At 38.8% G+C, this 20,829-nt stretch overlaps 1 protein-coding gene across 1 annotated transcript in view; it reads left to right on the top strand.

Annotated features, from left to right (window-relative positions):
• WDPCP (WD repeat containing planar cell polarity effector) overlaps window positions 1-20,829 on the top strand; it is a 225,345-nt gene that overhangs the window by 61,757 nt on the left and 142,759 nt on the right. Inside the window, exons 8-9 of the mRNA XM_052647814.1 lie at window positions 1,784-1,975; window positions 17,982-18,591. Of these exons, the coding sequence (XP_052503774.1) occupies window positions 1,784-1,975; window positions 17,982-18,591 (802 nt within the window). The remainder of the gene's footprint in view (window positions 1-1,783; window positions 1,976-17,981; window positions 18,592-20,829) is intronic.

Genomic DNA, 20,829 nt, shown 5'->3' with positions numbered 1-20,829 from the left:
TTTAAGTAACTTGTTCATTTCACTTGCCCTCTTGACCATTGTGATAGAATAGTAAACCATTAATACTCAAAACAAACATTAAATTTCAGATAACATACATGATTTACATTATGTGAGGATTGAAAGTGGCAGCCTCTTGTTTTAACTCTGTTTTCTTCTATAGACGTTCTTAAGTAACATGTATAAATGCTAGGTAAGATATCAAAATAATGTTTGTGTATTTTTAAGGACTTAGCAATTTCATTGTGATATTTCCCTCAAATGAGAAGATAGCTAGTTAAAATAGTGATACTGAGAACTTAAATATAAGAATTTGCACTTTAGAGCATAAAGTAATTTGTGTTGTCTGTCATTGCCCATTTGGATTTTAAAACAAGGAAATAGTGTAGAGTATTACAATCCTGCTCTTCTTTACAGCTATATCATAATTTAGTTCTTTTAGACTGAAACAGTTTTCACAGAGAAAAATGTAGGGGAAATATCATGAAATTATTGACCTTTAGCAAGTTTTCCTGTCTACATTTTAAAAATCCAATTCAATTTATTTAACAGTGAAGGGACAGTGCAAGGAGTTGAATGTTTACCATGAGAGAACAACACTGGTAATTCCTTTGATTTCAGTTCCTTTTGATGTGCATTCAGAGGATGAAGAGGTCAATAATATTATGGCCATGCAAATAGAAAAGGGTTCCTTTTGACCATATTAAAAAAAAATAGCAGAGGATTATTAAAGCATTAACCTTGATTTTAATGGCCTTGGTTGAGTGGTGAGATCACAATTTGGATGAGCCTGATTATTTACTAAATACAATACATAAATGCAACGGGTTCTTAACACCCATTGCACTCTGGCATTATCGCATTACTGCCATCCTTTGTTGCCTTGCAGACAGGAATATGAAAGCAATCTGTCATGTAGTGAGACTGGCTCCAGAAGCATTTCTCTGATAAGAAGACCCCCTGCCCTTTGCTAGTGTCTGGTCCAGTAGGCTTAGCCATGCGCTTAATCCCCAGAAAGTGGTTCGATTATTGCTGACCAGCAATGGCAAGATAGTTTTTTTTTTTTTATTTTCTGCTTCCAAGCTATCAACCTTCCATTAATTCCTTAAGCAGAAATACGGTGCAATCTATATTTCCTTGGCATGTGTCACCCAGATGGTGCCGTGCTTATGTTTTCAAATAACCATGTTCCAAAATAACATAGTTTGAATAATAAATTCTACAAATCCGTCCTAAGAAAAAAAAGCATAATTCTCAGAAGCTGCATAAACTTTTACACATGATGCTGTGGCTTATCCCTTTATGCAGAATTTTTGTATACATGTCTTTAAAGCGATATTTGCCTCAAGTTGTTTTTCCTTTTGTTGTTGTCAGTCACTGTTAACATGTTATGTCTTAAACAGTAGTCTGACACTCTTGGTCAGCAGTACTGAACCTGTCATTTAATATAGCTGGTCTTCAATCCTATGTGTAGGTCGATGCTGTCAAGCAACCATGACTGTACATTTTGGTATTGATTGGGATTGCTATGGCCAATTCCTCCCCAACTCACATTTTTCCTTTTCCTTTCCTCTGCTAAAAATGGGGAGAATTTTGAACATATGTCTTTTTTATGTATGTGTCAAAAGAATTTGGTAAATTCTGACACCTCCTTAAGCACATGTTTAACATGCACATTTACTTGCATTTATCTACATTTACAGATGCTTTAATTTTTGTAATACTTTGAGGATTTTGCCTTTTAAAAATGATCCTTGTCTTTTTTTTTTTTTTAAACCATTAGATTTCCTATTATGAAATCCCTGGCCCAGTAAATAGGACAACACAGCGTCGTCTAGCTATCAGTTGTGTTCAAGATAGAGTTGTTTGCTGGTGGCCACTGGTCAGTGATGATGCTTGGCCTTGGACCCCCATTTCTTCTGAGAAGGATAGAGCCAATCTGCTGCTCCTGAGTTATGGTCAAGGAAAGCTGGAGGTAAATGTAAAGCAAATATATACATTTTGTTGAAGAGAAACTAAAGTAGGGTTATTAGTTTCCTATTCTGAAATAAGTATAAATACTTTTAAAAGTCTATAATTAGTTTTCCAAATATTCAACAAAAGTAATTACATATGAAATGGGATCCTTTAAAGCATCACATCTGGAGGATCCACAGACAGTTTCAGGACTCACCCGAATACCATAGTGATTATTAGCACAAGCTTCTGGGTTCAAATCCTAGCTCTGCCACTACCTACCTCTCTGTCCTTGAGCAGATTACTAACCTCTATGTGCTGTGGTTTCATTATTTGAAAAACAGAGTAAATGAAGATATCCAAGTTAATAGATGCATTTAGAGCAATAATGATGTAATGCTATTATTACATGTATTAATTAATAGTCTCAATTACTATTGTGATTCTTGTCATTATCATTATTAGTGCTGTCATTACTGTTTGCTCATGATTTCATGCCTTTCAAAGCTGTGTTATTAACCACCTTCTTTAAACATCAGTTAGTCAGTCAGACAAGGCAATGGCACCCCACTCCAGTATTCTTGCTTGGAAAATCCCATGGATGGAGGAGCCTGGTGGGCTGCAGTCCATGGGATCGCGAAGTTGGAGACGACTGAGCAACTTCACTTTCACTTTTCACTCTCATGCCTTGGAGAAGGAAATGGCAACCCACTCCAGTGTTCTTGCCTAGAGAATCCCAGGGACAGAAGAGCCTGGTAGGCTGCCATCTCTGGGGTTGCACAGAGTCGGACACAACTGAAGCGACTTAGCAGCAGTCAGTTAGCAAACAGTAGTCAAATGCCTGTTTTCTATAAGACTCTGTGGTGCCAAACCATGGCTTGGGGCAAGGATTTGTAAGGAGGGCCTTAGAAGAGCAGCCTTCTCGATCTAGTGTCCTGCCTGGGACACAAACACCAAAAGGGATAATCTAGGAAGTGTATATGAGATCTCACCCTATCTATTTCCGAAAATGTTCCATCATCATTCATTATCATGAACCTGTGGATATTTTCATCTTGTATCAGTACTTTTGAGTCTGAAATTCTGTTTTCTTAATGTAACTTTAAATTGAAAAAACAACCTCCTCAACGTGGTTTTTCAGTGGGTAAAATGGTACGTTTTGTCTAGGTAAAATTGTATGTTCCTGTATTTTCTCTAAATCCATTATCTTTTAGACTTTAAGAAGTATTTTTCAGAATTAGTGTTCTGAGATAATGAACAAGTACAAGTTTTCTCTATCCCCCACTTACCTCTTCTGATTTTATAAACTTACAGGCTATCTTTTAAGACTGAAGAGCCCTTTTTAATTAATTTACCTTTTTCTGGATCTTTTCCAGTTTTGTTGTCGTAACTAAGACCACTTTTAATGCTCCAGGTGTGGATTTTGTAAGGATAAAGAAGTACTTTATTCCTATTCACTTCCTGTTCGTGCCTACCATCATATTGATCTTGGATCTAGAAGCTAACTGACTAGAAGACCTAATCAAAATGACTTCAGTAATAAAGCCAACTAGAATTCTTTTAAATGTTCTGTCTTACAATAAAAGTAAAAAAAAAAAATAGCATAAATCAACCTTTAGTTTTACAGTACACAAATTACCTTTATTGAAATGAACTTATTACCTGAAATTAGGACTGTTTGAAAAGGGTATATACATATGGTCCACATACTTCATCTCCCGTGTCTAGTTTATGGACATTGTGGTTCGATAAACCTCAGTTTGCCTATTGGTTGGACCATATACTGTGTGACTTGAATCAAGTTTACTCCTGTAAGGTTCAGCCTGCTTTTAACTAATGATACATTCTTTGGTCTTGGGTAGATCACCTACTCTGACTGTAGTTTTCTAATTTTTAAAATGATGGATTTAAACTGTATGGGTCCCAGGCAGCTCAAAGAAAAAGTACTCATCTGAATTCTGAAGCACAGGTCTGATTTTGCCATTGCTTTTTCAAATGCATTCATTAGATTTTCAGCTAAACTTAGCTTCCGCACTGAAAAGCACCCCCTTGCCCCGGCTGGTCGTGACCTACTGTGCCAATGTTATTTCTTTATACAAATATATGTTCTAGCCAAATGATGTACTCACTGCTTCTTTATTTCTCACCTTCTACCTGTACAAATTTCAAGTAGGAAATGGCAACCCACTCCAGTATTCTTGCCTGGAAAATTCCATGGACAAAAGAGCCTGGCAGGCTATAGTCCCTGGGGTTGCAAAGAGTCAGACACAACTGAGCATGCAAGCAGTGCACACCTGTACAGATTACAGGTATTTCTACCTGAAATGCCCTTCCCTGGGCTTCCCGGGTAGCTCAGCTGGTGGAGAATCCCCCTGCAATACAGGAGACCCTGGTTCAATCCCTGGGTCGGGAAGTTCCCCTGGAGAAGGGATAGGCTACTCACTCCAGTATTCTTGGGCTTCCTTGATGGCTCAGAAAGTAAAGAATCCTCCTGCAATGCAGGAGATCTGGGTTTGATCCTTGGGTTGGGAAGATCCCCTGGAGGGAGGACATGGCAACCCCCTCCAATATTGGGGCTTCCCTAGTGGCTCAGATAGTAAAGAACCGGTCTGCCATGCAGGAGACCTGGGTTCAATCACTTAGTCAGGAAGATCCCCTGGAGAAGGGAATGGCAACCCACTCCAGAATTCTTGCCTGGAGAATTCCATGGATAGAGAAGCCTGGTGGGCTACAGTCCATGGAGTCACAAAGAAACAGACACGATGGAACTAACACTTTCACTCTTTCTCTCTTCACATCATTCATCAGCTGTTGAGCATGACCATGGAGTAGCTGTTGTTGTTTAGTCCCTAAGTCCTGTACTACGCTTTTGCAGTCCCACGGACTATAGCTCACCAGGCTCCTCTGTCCCTGGGATCTCCCAGGCAGGAATACTGGAGTGGGTTGCCATTTCTTCCTCCAGGGGATCTTCCCATCGCAGGGATCAAACCCATGTCTCCTGCATTGTCAGGTGAATTTTTTACCACTGAGTGACCTGGGAAGCCATAAGCACTGTATTTCGTGCCAGAGGATATGAATACAAAGCTTTCCCTGCCTGCAAGGATCTTAGTGTCTACCAGTGAGAGACAAATATGAAAACACGTGCGTACACTAAAGTGTTAAAGTGCTGTGGATATATGTTAGCAGTATAGGAACCAGTGGGAAATGATTGTTTGTACCTAGAGAGATAATAAGGGGGAACTTTCAAAGAGGATTTACAACTTGCTCAAGGTTGGTATGGAGAAGGCAATGGCACTCCACTCCAGTACTCTTGCCTGGCAAATCCCATGGACGGAGGAGCCTGGTAGGCTGCAGTCCATGGGGTCGCTAGGAGTCAGACATGACTGAGTGACTTCACTTTCACTTTTCACTTTCCTGCACTGGAGAAGGAAATGGCAACCCACTCCAGCGTTCTTGCTTGGAAAATCCCAGAGACAGGGGAGCCTGGTGGGCTGCCGTCTATGGGGTCGCACAGTCGGACACGACTGAAGCGACTTAGCGGCAGCAGCAGCAGCAAGGTTGGTACACAGTTTTACTTTTTTTTTGGTTACTGCCCTAAGTTTCATATCAAAATTGTACTAGCCTTGTGGATTGATTTGACTAGCTTTTCTCTTTTCTCCTCTGTGAAACAGTACCAAAAGAAATATATGATACTTGAATGTTTGGTAAAACACATAAAAGCATCTGGGTGTGCTATCTTTTAAGGAAGACAGATTTATTTTTTTATCACTGATTCTGTTTTTCAATGGTTGGTTTTCAGGAATTCTGTTGTTTCCTTGAGTCATTTTCCTTATTTTGTGTTTTTGGAAAATTATCCATCTTGTTTAAGTATTTGAATAGATTTTCATTAAGTTTTATATGATATTTGTACCTGATTTTTACTTATCACCACTGACTGCATATATTTATCTTAATATATTAAGATATAGAATAATTCTTTTATCAAGTAGCTTCTGTCTTAGATTTGGTCCTTTCAATCTATCAAAATTAAATTGTTGGAAAAATTAATAAAGATTTTTTTTTCAGAACCTCATGTGAACTTCTAAATGCAAAAAAGTGAATGTCTTTTGGAATAATTGTCTGGGGAAATAATTGTTTCTTTCTGTGTGTATAAAGACAGTCTTTAACCATGAATTGTAGCATATTTTTTAGGAAAACGTGAACTAAAACTACTAGTTTATAAAGGTAATATTTGGGCATATATCTTTAAATATTTTTCACTAGCAACCAATAAACTTCTTACACTAATCTTCAGAATAAGAGATACAATATACTCTTAAACCCTAAAAGTCAGACTACAAAAGTAGCAACTTTATAAAGAAGAAATTTAATCTTTGTGTCTATTAAATGACAGAAATAAAAAAAATCATTTCCCATCCAAGTTCAATCAGAAAAGATAATAAGCTTTTATTTGGACTGTGGCAAGATCCTAGAGTAGTGGTTCCTAGCCTTGGCAACACATTACAGTCACCTACAGAGCTTTTACAAAGGGACGCACCCAGACCAGTTACATCAGAATCTCCAGAGGGGGAGGCAGCATCGTATTCTTTTACAGCTTCCCTAGGTGATTCTCATGTGCATCCAAGTTGAGAACCACTGCTTTACAACAGACTGAAAAAATTGTATAAAGCCATCTCTTTTGCATAACAGACCATGGAAAGGATAAAGCCCACATACTGAACCAAATGAGTGTTCTAATAGTAGACTCTAAGTAGAAAATTGGCTTACCAAGCAGCTGAAGAGGAAAAAAAGAAAAACAAAGAAAACAGAAATAAGCTCTCTGTTACTGAATTATCTGTCTTTCAGAGGAAGAACGTTTTAAAATTTATTTTATGGATATTAGAAAACTGCAGGTCTAATTGCACACCACAGAGTTCTAAACAACAGTACATATCTTAATTAGAAACATAGAACAAGAGAGATTTTTGTTGTCTGGGAAAAAGATTGTTTTGAAAAATGCACAATAACTAGGATGAAGAAAAACATTATCTATAAAATTCATTTAAAAATAGTTTTCTGTGGTATTTGTGTTTATTCTCACACATAACATGGTAGTCCTTTTTATTTAATATAGGACTTCCCTGTAGCTCAAACATAAACAATCTGCCTGCAATGCAGGAGACCAGGGTTTGATCCCTGGGTTGGGAAGATCCGCTGGAGAAGGGAATGGCAATCCACTCTAGTATTCTTGCTTGGAGAATTCCATGGACAGAGAAGCCTGGCAGGCTACACAAAGAGTCAGACATGACTGAGTGACTAACACATACATGCTTAAGATCCCCTGGAGTAGGAAATGGCAACCCATTCTAGTATTCTTGCCTGGAAAGTCCTATGGACAGAGGAGCCCAACAGGCTTCAGTCCATGGGGTCGCAAAGAGTTGGATATGACTGAGTGGCTGGGCACACTCTCTATATTTACTTTTGGAAAAAGTAATTACTATCATCCTGCTGCTGCTGCTAAGTCACTTCAGTAATGTCTGACTCTGTGCGACCCCATAGACAGCAGCCCACCAGGCTCCCCCGTCTCTGGGATTCTCCAGGCAAGAACACTGGAGTGGATTGCCATTTCCTTCTCCAATGGAGGAAAGTGAAAAGTGAAAGTGAAGTCACTCAGTCGTGTCCGACAGTTCACGACCCCATGGACTGCAGCCTACGAGGCTCCCCCGCCCATGGGATTTTCCAGGCAGGAGTACTGGAATGGGGTGCCATTGCCTTCTCCGTACTATCATCCTAGAAATATTTAATTCATTAACTTTGTCAAAAAAGTGATGACAACCCAACTTACTTTTATCTTATTTGAGTAGATATTTTAACTTTTCAGCTATAAGCATTTGATAAAGCTTTCTGAGTATGGCAATAATTTCAAGATATCTTATTCAGAGAAGGCCACTTGAATCTGTTTAACCAAATTAATAAAAAACATATTAGCAGAGCTATTAAACCTTAAAACATGTTGTCAAGGAATGATTTAGAGGAGCAGTCAATTGATGAGAAAGTAAAAATGTGACCTACTTTTAATACAGTGTAATTTCATAAAAGAAGCATTTAGAAAGCATTACATATGCATTCACCTGAAAAGCCAGAATATTTCAGAGACATCTCTTCCAAAGAGATGTATATATTGTGTTATTTTTCAACTAAATAACCAAGATTTTCTATCTTAGGGATGATGAGGTTGTTTTAATCTCTTTATTATAAAGTACAGTAAGGAAAACCATAGGGACAAGATATATAATTTAATGAGCTTTTACTAAAGAAACACCCCTGTAACCACACTCAGGTCAAGAAATAGACTTTCCCAGGCACCAGAAATAGTGCTATGTACTTACTCTGTTTTAATCTCAACCCTTTCCTAGTCCCCCACAGTATCCTCTGTTGTGACTTTTACACTTTTTCTCATATATCACCTAAGTGTGTATCTCACAAAACTGCAGTTTAATATTATCTATTTAAAACATGCTAATATGTCTTTTATTTATTTATTTTTGGCTACACTGGGTCTTTGTTGCTATGTGGGACTTCCTGTAGTTGCAGGGAGCAGGGACTACTCGCTAATTGCAGTGAGGCAGACTTCTCATTGAGATGTTTTCTCTTGTTGCAGAGCGTAGGCTCTAGAGCCTGTGGGCTTCAGTTAGTTGTTGCATGCAGGCTCTAGAGCACCAACTGGCTCAATAGTTGTGGTGCACAGGCTTACTTGCCTTGCAGCATGTGGAATCTTAACCAGTCCCATGTCCTCTGCATTGACAGGTGAATTCTTAACCACTGGACTGCCAGGGGAGTCCTAAAACATGTTAATGTGTCTTTGAAATCTCTTTTTAGTCTACAGGTTCCCGCTCCACTCTCTTTTTTTATGTTTTTCATTGAAAGTTATCTGTTGAAACTGTAGTGTCCCACAGTCTGGATTTTGTTGGTCCCATCATCATGATGTGGTTCAGCATGCTTCTTTGTCTTTTGAAAATTCTGCAAGTTAGTGGTCAGTTTTGGCAAGAATGTATGTGAAGGAGTGTTTTTTAATTGGAAGGCATATGATGCTAGGTTGTATTTCTCTCTTTTGGTTGACTCTCTTTTTTTATTTTTAGTAACTACTGATGCTCAGTGCTTAGGTCCGTTAATTCATGGAGGTTGGAAAATGGTGATATCTAATGACATTATTTTTTAATTAGTTGGGATACTTTTATAATGAGACACTTCTACTCATCTCCTGTGTGTTTTCCCAGTAGCTGGATTCATATAGTATAATCAGGATAAGTGTCTGTTTCTTTTATTTACTAGTTTTCAAGATTGGATTGGTTCTCTGTCACTCCCTGAAGGTTATCAATTCGTTTTTGTTTTTAAATAACATTATTAACTCATGGATTTAGACATATTTGACTTAATGGGTTTCATAAATTGTTATATTTTTGGAAGTACAGATTCTTTAACTAGAGCAAAGGTATTCTCTTTGAGTTGGCTTCTCTTCTTGTCATACCTTAGTAATGGATAGCTTCCCTTTACTGGTAGCTACCCTATACCAGAGGGTAGCTTCCCTCTGGTATAAAAATATAGTCCATGGTTATCTTGTGCATTTCCTGCTGCAAACATGGAATTCTTGATTTATTCAATAAGGTCTGGTTTCTGAATCACTGAAGAAATGAAAGAGGAAATTAAAAAATTAAATGAGATATTTTTTGAGAGACAAATGAAAAAGAAAGCAAGATTATCCAAAAGGTATGCTGCTGCTGCTGCTGCTGCTAAGTCGCTTTAGTTGTGTCTGACTCTGTGCAACCCCATAGACGGCAGCCCACCAGGCTCCCCCGTCCCTGGGATTCTCCAGGCAAGAACACTGAAGTGGGTTGTCATTTCCTTCTCCAATGCAGGAAAGTGAAAAGTCAAAATGAAGTCGCTCAGTCGTGTCTGACCCTCAGCGACCCCATGGACTGCAGGCTCCTCTGTCCATGGGATTTGCCAGGCAAGAGTACTGGAGTGGGGTGCCATTGCCTTCTCCATCCAAAAGGTATGGAATGCACCAAAAGCAGTTCTTAGAGGGAAGTTTAAAGGGATCACAAGCTTACCTCAGGAAACCAGAAAGATCTAAAGTAAATAACCTAACCCTACACCTAAAACAACTACAGAAAGAAAAACAAACAAAACCCCAAGTTAGTATAATGAAAGAAATTACAAAGATCAGGACAGAAATCAATGAAATAGAGACTAAAATCAATAGAAAAGATCAACAACACTAAAAGCTAGTTCTTTGAAGATATGCAAACCTGATAAACCTTTAGCTAGACTCATCAAGAAAAAAAGGGAGAGGGCCCAAATCACAATCAAAAATGAAAAAGAAGTTATGACAGAAGCACAAAGATCATAAGAAACTACTGCAAGGAACTACATGCCAATAAACTGGTACAGCCTAGAAGAACTGGACAGATTCTTATAAGAGTACAGTCTTGGAAGACTGAACCAGAAATAGAAAATATGAAAACATCAATTACAGTACTGATACTGAATCAGTAGTTTAAAATCTCCCAACAAACAAAAGTGCAGGAACAGATGGCTTCATAGGTGAACTCTACCAAACATTTAAAGAGTTAACACCTATCCTGAAACTATCATAAAATATTGTAGAGGGTGGAACATTTCTGAACTCATTCTATATGGCCACCATCACCCAGATACCAAAACCAAGGATATGAAAAAAATTACAGACCTATATCACCGATGAACATAGACACAAAAATCATCAGCAAAATACTAGCAAACTGACTCCAATAGTACATTATAAGAACCATACACCTTGATCAAGTGAGATTTATGCCAGGGATACATGGATTTTCAGTATACAGCAATCTATATGATACATTGCATTAACAAATTGAAGAATAAGAACTATATGATTATCTCAGTAGATAAAGTAAAAGCTTTTGAGAAAATTCAACATCCGTTTATGATAAAAAAAAAAACTCTCAAGAAAGTAGGTACTAAAGGAACATGTGTGCATTCTCAGTTGTGTCTTACTCTTTGCGACTCCATGGATGGTAGCCCACCTGGCTTCTCTGTCCATAGGATTTTCCCAGGAAGAATAGTTGAGTGGGTTACCATTTCCTTCTCCAATTAAGGGAACATATCTTATAATAAAGGTCATATATGACAAACACAGCTAACATCATACTCAGTAGTGAAAATCTGAAAGCATTCCTTTTAGGATCAGGAAAAAGACAATGATGTCCACTCTTGCCACTTTTATTCAACATAGTTTTGGAAGTCCTAGCTATGGCAGTCAGAGAAGAAAAAGAAAGAAAAGGAATCCACATTGGAAAAGAAAAGGTGAAAGTGTCTCTGTTTGCTGTTGACCTGATACTATATAAGAGAATCCTAAAGATGCTACCAGAAAACTACTAGGCTCCTCAGTGAATCTGGTAAAGTTGCTGGATACAAAATTAATACAGAAATCTCTTGCATTCCTATACGGTGACAACAGAAGTTCACAAAGAGAAATTAAGGAAACAATACTGTTTACCATTAAGTGAAAGTCGCTTAGTTGTGTCCGACTCTTGGCAACCCCATGGACTGTAACCTGTCAGGCTCCTCTGTCCATGGAATTTTCCAGGGCAGAATACTGGAGTGGGTAGCCATTACCTTCTCCAGGGGATCTTCTCAACTCAGGGATTGAACCCAGATCTCTCACATTGCAAGTGGATTCTTTTCCTTCTGAGCCACCAGGGAAGTCCAAGAATACTGGAGTGGGTAGCCTATCCCTTTTATAGCGGATCTTCCTGACCCTGGAATCGAACTGGGGTCTCCTGCATTGCAGGCAAATTCTTTACCAGCTGAGCTACTAGGAAAGCCCACCAATGAATCAAAAAGAATGAAATACATAAGGGGGCAAAAGACATGTACTCAGAAAACTATAAGATACTTACGAAAGAAATCAAAGATGACACAAACAGATGAAGAGATATACTACGTTCTCGGATTGGAAGAATCAGTATTGTCAAAATAACTCTACTGTACAAGGCATGAAATTAAAAGACGCTTACTCCTTGGAAGAAAAGTTATGACCAGCCTAGATAGTATATTCAAAAGCAGAGACATTACTTTTCCGACTAAGGTCCATCTAGTCAAGGCTATGGTTTTTCCAGTAGTCATGTATGGATGTGAGAGTTGGACTGTGAAGAAGGCTGAGCACCAAAGAATTGATGCTTTTGAACTATGGTGTTGGAGAAGACTCTTGAGAGTCCCTTGGACTGCAAGAAGATCCAACCAGTCCATTCTGAAGGAGATCAACCCTGGGATTTCTTTGTAAGGAATGATGCTAAAGCTGAAACTCCAGTACTTTGGCCACCTCATGCGAAGAGTTGACTCATTGGAAAAGACTGTGATGCTGGGAGGGATTGGGGGCAGGAGAAGAAGGGGATGACTGAGGATGAGATGGCTGGATGGCATCACTGACTCAATGGACACGAGTCTGAGTGAACTCCAGGAGTTGGTGATGGACAAGGAGGCCTGGCGTGCTGCGATTCATAGGGTCGCAAAGAGTCGGACACGACTGAACAACTGAACTGAACTGAACTGATACAAGGCAATCTACAGATTCAATGCAATTCCTATCCAAATTTTTCACAGAATTAGAATAAAACTTTTTTACAGTTTGTATGGAAACACAAAAGATCATGAATAGCCAAATCAGTCTTGAGGAAAAAAAATGGAGCTGAAGGAATCAGGTGCCCTGACATCCGACTATACTACAAAGCTACAGTAATCAAAACAGTATGGTAGTGGCACAAAAACAGATATATGGGTCAGTGGAACAGGATGGAAAGCCCAGAAATAAACCCACGTTCATATGGTTAGTTAACCTGCGACAAGTGAGGCAAGACTACACAATGGAGAAAAGACAGTTTCTTCAATATGTGGTGCTGGGAAAACTGGACAGGTATATCTAAAAAAAAAATTAGAACATTCTTTAACACCATATACAAGAATAAAATAAAAATCGATTAAAAACCTAGATGTAAGAATAGAAACTGTAAAGCTCCTAGAGGAAAACATAGGCAGAACACTCTGATATAATTGCAGTAATATTGTTGGGGGGATCTGTCTCCTCAAGTACTGGAAATAAAAACAAAAGCATGCAAATGGCACCTTATTAAACTTAAAAACTTTTTCATGCAAAGGAGACCTTTCACCAGTGGACTGGGAGAAGAAATTTGCATACTGTGCTACCAAGGGATTAATTTCCAAAATATGTAGATAACTCATCCCTGCAGTTAAATATCAGAAAAAATCCAACCCAATCAGAAAATGGGCAGAAGAAGTAAATGTTTCTCCAAAGGAGACATACAGATGGCCAATAGGCACATGAAAAGATGTTCAACGTCACTAATTATTAGAGAAATGCAAATCAAAACTACAATGAGGTATGACCTCACACCAGTCAGAATCTGCCTCTTGTTGTTGGGTCTGACTCCTTGAGACCCCATGGACTGCAGCAGCCCAGGCCTCCCTGTCCCTCACCATCTCCTCGAGTTTGCCCAGGTTCATGTTCATTGCATTGGTGATGCTGTCTAACCATCTCATCCTCTGACATCCTCTTCTCTTTCTGCCCCCAATCTTTTCCAGCTACAGGGACTTTTCCAATGAGTCATCTGTTCGCATCAGATGACCAAAATATTGGAGCTTCAGCTTCAGCATTAGTCTTTCCAGTGAATATTCAGGGTTGATCTTGCTTAAGATTGACTGGTTTGATATCCTTGCCGTCGAAAAGATTTTCAGGAGTCTTCTCCAAAACCACAGTTTAAAGGCATCAGGCATCAATTCTTTGGCATTTTGCCTTCTTTATGGTCCAGTTCTCACAACTGTACATAACCACTAGGAAGACCATCAGTTCAGTTCAGTTGCTCAGTCGTGTCCAGCTCTTTGCGATCCCATGGACTGCGGCACACCAGACGTCTCTGTCCATCACCAACTCCTGGAGTTCACTCAGACTCGCGTCCATCGAGTCAGTGATGCCATCCAGCCATCTCATCCTTGATTGCCCCCTTCTTCTCCTGCCCCCAATCCCTCCCAGAATCAAAGTCTTTCCCAATGAGTTTGCCCAGACTCATGTCCATTGAGTCGGTAATGCCATCTAACCATCTCATCCTCTGTCATCCCCTTCTTCTGCCTTCAGTCTTTCCCAGCATCAGGGTCTTCTCAAATAAGTCAGTTCTTCACATCAGGTAGCCAAAGTATTGGAGTTTCAACTTCAACATCAGTCCTTCCAAATGAATATTCAGGACTGATTTCCTTAAGCATGGACTGGTTGGATCTCCTTGCAGTCCCTTTGACTCTCAAGAGTCTTCTCCAACTCTACAGTTCGAAAGTATCAATTCTTTGGTGCTCAGCTTTCTTTATAGTCCAACTCTCATGTCCATACATGACTACTGGAAAAACCATAGCCTTGACTAGACGGACCTTTGTTGACAAAGTAATGTCTCTGCTTTTTAATATGCTGTCTAGGTTGGTCGTAAAGTTCCTTACAAGGAGTAAGCGTCTTTCAATTTCATGGCTGCAGTCGATGAAAATCAATTTTGGAGCCCCCCAAAATAAAGTCTCTCACTGTTACTACTGTTTCCCTATCTATTTGTCATGAAGTGGTGGAATCGGATGCCATGATCTTCGTTTTCTGAATGTTGAGCTTAAAGCCAGCTTTTTCACTTTCCTCTTTCACTGTCATCAGGAGGCTTGTTAGTTCTTCTTCACTTTCTGCCGTAAGGGTGATGTCATCTGCATATCTGAGGTTACTGATATTTCTCCCAGCAGTCTTGATTCCAGCTTGTGCTTCTTCCAGTCCAGCATTTCTCATGCTGTACTCTGCATATAAGTTAAATAAGCAGGGTGACAGTATACAGCCTTGACATCCTCCTTTTCCTATTTGGAACCAGTCAGTTGTTCCATGTCCAGTTCTAACTGTTGCTTCCTGACCTGCATACAGCTGTCTCAAGAGGCAGGTGAGGTGGTCTGGTATTCCCATCTCTTTCAGAATTTTCCACAGTTTATTGTGATCCACACAGTCAAGGGCTTTGGCATAGTCAATAAAGCAGAAACAGATGTTTTTCTGAAACTCTCTTGCTTTTTTCCATGATCCAGCGGATGTTGGCAATTTGATCTCTGGTTCCTCTGCCTTTTCTAAAACCAGCTTGAACATCTGGAAGTTCTCAGTTCACATATTGCTGAAGCCTGGCTTGGAGAATTTTGAGCATTACTTTATTATCATGTGAGATGAGTGCTATTGTGTGGTAGTTTGAGCATTCTTTGGCATTGCCTTTCTTTGGGATTGGAATGAAAACTGACCCTTTCCAGTCCTGTGGCCACTGCTGAGTTTTCCAAATGTGCTGGCATATTGAGTGCAGCACTTTCACAGCATCATGTTTCAGGATTTGAAATAGCTCAACTGGAATTCCATCACCTCTACTAGCTTTGTTCGTAGTGATGCTTTCTAAGGCCCACTTGACTTCACATTCCAGGATGTCTGGCTCTAGATGAGTGATCACACCATCGTTATTATCTGGGTTGTGAAGATCTTTTTTTTACAGTTCTTTTGTGTATACTTGCCACCTCTTCTTAATATCTTCTGCTTCTGTTAGGTCCATACCATTTCTGTCCTTTATCGAGCCCATCTTTGCACGAAATGTTCCCTTGGTATCTCTAATTTTCTTGAAGAGATCTCTAGTCTTTCCCATTCTTTTGTTTTCCTCTATTTCTTTGCCTTGATCACTGAAGAAGGCTTTCTTACCTCTTCTTGCTATTCTTTGGAACTCTGCATTCAGATGCTTATATCTTTCCTTTTCTCCTTTGCTTTTAGCTTCTCTTCTTTTCACAGCTATTTGTAAGGCCTCCCCAGACAGCCAGACTGCTAAAATAATTGCCAAAATGGCTAAAAGCATATTCCCTTCCTGTACTTTCCCCCCTAGTTTGCCTAGTTTCCCTTGGTTGCCGCAGCAATGTACATTACTGTAGTACATTGTCAAATCCTGGAACATGACCTTGATATAATACTATTAACTCAGATACTGGCCTATTTCGTCAGATTTTGAACTTCTGCGAGTGCACAAATACACATGCAGAGTTCTGTGAAATTCTGTCTCTTGTAGACATGTGCTTTGTAATGTTTCTAAATCTAATTTTGAGGTTTTCAGCAGTGTTAAAAATGATCTCAGATACCATTCTCCAGATTTTTGGCCTCCCACATTTACATATGAATAAGATGAATGGCCTGCTTTATTCCTTTATTCTTGTTGCCTTTCCTTTCCACACTAGAAATGCTTTTCAAATTTTGCCTCACTAATATTATAAGTCATACTACTCACCAGGTCTTTTTTTTAATGTAAATTAATTTATTTTAATTGGAGATTAATTACTTTACAATATTGTATTGGTTTTGCCATACATCAACATGAATCCGCCACAGGTATACACGTGTTCCCCATCCTGAACCCCCCTCCCTCTTCCTCCCCGTATCATCCCTCTGGGTCATAACTAGTACATTACCTTCTTATTTTTTTTCTGTTGATCACTGACCTACTTAACAACCCTTCATATCTTTTCTGACAATAAAATCAGTGGTAGAAGAATCCGCCTTCCAGTGCAGGAGACACAAGTTCAATCCCTGCGTCAGGAAGATCCCCTGGAGAAGGAAATGACAACCTACTCCTCGGAAATCCCATGGACAGAGGAGCATGGCGGGCTACAGTCCATGGGGTTGCAAAAGAGTCTGACATGACTTAGCAAATAAACAACAACAACAAAATATTTCTACAGGAATGTTAACAGAGTTCTAAAGTTTTTTCTTTTGCCTACCCTGCCCTACTTGTGAGAAACACACTCACCAAACCCAAAGAATGGAAGTAAGGCTTTAATGATGGTCTTGCAAGATCTGGTGTCTGATGGGCAGGCACACCCAGAGTCATTACAGGGAGCATCTTATCCCTCGAATGCAAGTCCCTCTCCCTGTTCCTCTTTGGCTGAGTACCAAGGGGTAAACAGTCTTCCTGGTTGTCACCTAGGTTTGTTCCCTCCCTCTTTATGATCTCCTCCCACCACCCCGCCACGTCTTATTTCCTCCTTTTCTGTGTACCTATTCCAGTTCTTAGGTTTTGAATTCACCGGTAGGATGAACCTGCACGAAAATCTCAGGCATCTCACCCTCCCTTTTTTTGCCCAGACTTTCTAGTTTTGTATCCCTTATGGCTATCAGCTATTGGCTATTACATCAGCAAGCTCTCACTCAATGCTAGATGTTCTTGAAAACAGACCATTTTGGTTTTTTATTTCTTACACTACTAATTAGAAATATATTTCTGGTAAATAATTTACCAGTAATTTTAGAATCAGCAGGGGTAGTGGGTTGGAAGAAGATGAACTGAATTGTTAAAATCCTTTATTCATCCTTTAAAAATCACACTTCTGTTGTCTTTAGATAATCTGCTAGGCATATTATTTTACTAAAAGCCCACTCTATAAGTTTCTGTATATTGTAGGAAATATTTGTCTGTATGTTACTTACAGACTTTCTAAAACAAAATGCTTAAATTAAAATTTTATAATTTAATTTCTGCAGCTGTGCTCAGTATGTGCTATATTTATTTATATATGGGCTTCCCAGGTAGCTCAGTGGTAAACAGTCCACCTGCCTATGCAGGAGACTCAGGAGACAGGAGATCCATCCCTGGGTCAAGGAAGATCCTCTGGAGAAAGAAATGGCAACCCATTCCAATACTCTTGCCTGGGAAATCCCATGGACAGAGGAACCTGGCAGGCTACAGCCAGACATGACAGTGCACGTGCACACACACACATTTATATATGTTCTATATGAGATATATACATACCTGCTAATATGTTGCTGATATTTAAGGTGGTAGTTGACTGTATTCAGTAGGATTCTAGATTAATATGCAGTGCTATGTGTGACAGCTGAAGAAAAACCACAGTCTATCTGAACATACTTGTTATATTTCTTACAGGTTCTGAGTTCTGTACGTACAGAATGGGATCCACTGGATGTTCGCTTTGACACCAAACATCCTAATCAAGTGTTGACAGTGGAGTGCTCCGTCAGTGTAGACAAAGAGCCCATGGCTGACAGCTGCATCTATGAGTGTGTTCGGAACAAAATCCAGTGTGTATCAGTCACCAGAATACCACTTAAGTCAAAGGCCATTAGTTGTTGCAGGAATGCTGCTGAAGACAAACTGATCCTGGGCTGTGAAGATTCTTCAATAATTCTTTATGAAACTCACCGTAGAGTGACTCTCTTAGCTCAGGCTGAACTTCTGCCTTCATTAGTAAGCTGCCACCCAAGTGGGGCCATTCTGTTAGTTGGTAGTAACCAAGGGGAGCTGCAAATATTTGACATGGCTCTTTCTCCTATTAACATCCAGCTTTTGACTGAAGACAATTCACCTAGGGAGACTCTACAATTCAAAAAATTCTTTGATGTTTCCAGCAGTCTTGTTCAAATGCAGTGGATAGCGCCTCAGGTTGTTTCTAAGAAGCTTGAAAGTGGGGACATCTATAATCTCCTCTTCCTCAGGTTTGACAGAGGACCTTTGGGTGTACTTCTGTTTAAACTTGGTAAGTCAAGGAAGTTGGTGAGTAAATAAATTTTTTTATGATGACAGTATAATTAAGACAGTAAAACTGTTCCTGGAATGTAGATTTTCTTTGTTTCTCATCCCATCGATATGCATACATTTCAAACATTTCATGTAGTTTTCTTAAGAAAGTTTTGTGGATGATTTTCTAAAATCTCAAGGTCCATTATATATTGAAAAATTTTGAAATTGCATTAATTTTCCATCACATGAATAAAAAGCCTGAGCTGTCCATATATGATGCTTTCCAAACTAAACTGGCTACTAAAAAAATTCCTTAAGAAATAGTACATATGAGAATATTTTTAAGTACTTACTATGTCCATTGTAAAATTCTGTGTGTAGGGATATAATACTTTTCCTATTAAGTTATTTTAGATGAGTGTTCATTTCTTTCCAGATTGAAAATATGTAAAACAAGAGTTTTAAAAGAAGAGGAAGGAAAATGCTTGGTTAGAATTTGCTGAAGATATTTGTGTAACTTTATGTTTTTCTTTTAGATAAAAATATTCAAAAAATTATTTCAATATTAGGAAAATTATGTATTAATGTATACTATTTCAACATAATTTTTATTTGCCTTCTATAGGTTTGCATTACCAGCTATGTCCTTAAATATATGATATTTTTAAGGCAGTTTTGATAATTTAACATTCTTGAGAGGAACTTGCTTAGGTTTTAAAAAACATGTTTCAATTAGTGCACGTTATTGTCCATCCTAAAGGAGATCAGTCCTGGGTGTTCATTGGAAGGACTGATGCTGAAGCTGAAACTCCAATACTTTGGCCACCTTATGCAAAGAGTTGACTCACTGGAAAAGACCCTGATGCTGGGAGGGATTGGGGGCAGGAGGAGAAGGGGACGACAGAGGATGAGATGGCTGGATGGCATCACCGACTCGATGGACATGAGTTTGGGTAAACTCCGGGAGTTGCTGATGGACAGGGAGGCCTGGAGAGAGTCAGACATGACTGAGCGACTGAACTGAACTGAACTGATTGCAACCTGAAAACATAGAAAAGTAGATACATATCAAAACCCCTGACAGGATTTGGCTCTGTGGCACAAAGTTAAGTTTTTAAAAAACATTGTAGTGTTTGTTAAGTAACTGTCAGTTTACTTTTTGTTTTTAATGGATCTACTTGCCTCTGAAATAGAACGAATGAAATAAATCTAATGAAAATGACTTAACTTGAAAGCTATCAGGGATATAAGTGAGGCCTATGTTCTTTTCACATGAAAAAAAAAAGAACCTAAATCCATTCATAACATTAGTATTATCCAAGAAAAATATGTTTGGAATCTCATTTATTATGAGATAATCCAGTTCTACTTTGCCCAACTACATGTTTAATAGTGGTGTGTCTCCACGCACAACACTTATTAAAGTGGATGTTAGATGTTTTGCATATTTGTTGAAACTCTCTCCCTCTCTCTGTATCCCAGTTACCTGTCAAACAAGAAGGCAATCTACTAACATATACCTAGCTTTTCTGCAGCCCTCCCTTGTGGGCCTACTCACAACAGCTTTGCAAAAAGCACAGCTTTCTCTTCCTATCTCTAGCACATTTGCCTTCTTACTAAAGTAAACAGGCTCTCAGTGTAGGGATTTAGAGGGCTTCCTGCTAATTGCCAGCTTGTAAACTTAATTGGACTATCTCCCTGGGCACTGTTCCTAAATCAATTAGGCAATGAGTTGGCTGTCACCTCTTTTTCCCAAGTAGGTCTCTTGGAAGAGAATTATCCAATAGAAGTCAAGCATTCAAATGAAAAGGTGATAACTTCTGCAACTGACATTTATCATTTAAATTTTATTTTCATTATGACTTATAAGATTTATAGAATAGGGAAATTTTACAGTCTTACACGGTCTTTAAAAGAACAAAACATGGAGTTTCCCAGGATTTTTGAGAATGAAGTGTTTTTGAGATTTTTGAGAAGATTAGTGTTTATTATATATTATTTTTCCTAGGAAGAGTAGATTCCTTGAAACAGTATATTCCAGCTAACAGATCTTTTTCTTTCTTTCTTTTTTTTTTTTTTAAAGAAAACCCTGTTTAAAGAACAGATTTTTCTTAGGATCTGCTACTAAATACATCCAGAAATTTTAATATACTTCTTGAATTAACACAGTGCTGATTCTGGGCATCCATGTGGAATTTTCATGTATAATTCAAGTTACTGCATATATAAACAGGTAGTTTCATGTGCAGTTTCC

Source organism: Budorcas taxicolor, chromosome 11 (genome assembly GCF_023091745.1).
Source record: "Budorcas taxicolor isolate Tak-1 chromosome 11, Takin1.1, whole genome shotgun sequence".
Taxonomy (NCBI): domain Eukaryota; kingdom Metazoa; phylum Chordata; class Mammalia; order Artiodactyla; family Bovidae; genus Budorcas; species Budorcas taxicolor.
Note: the sequence above shows the minus strand (reverse complement) of the source record. Positions and strands in the feature narration are given on the sequence as shown.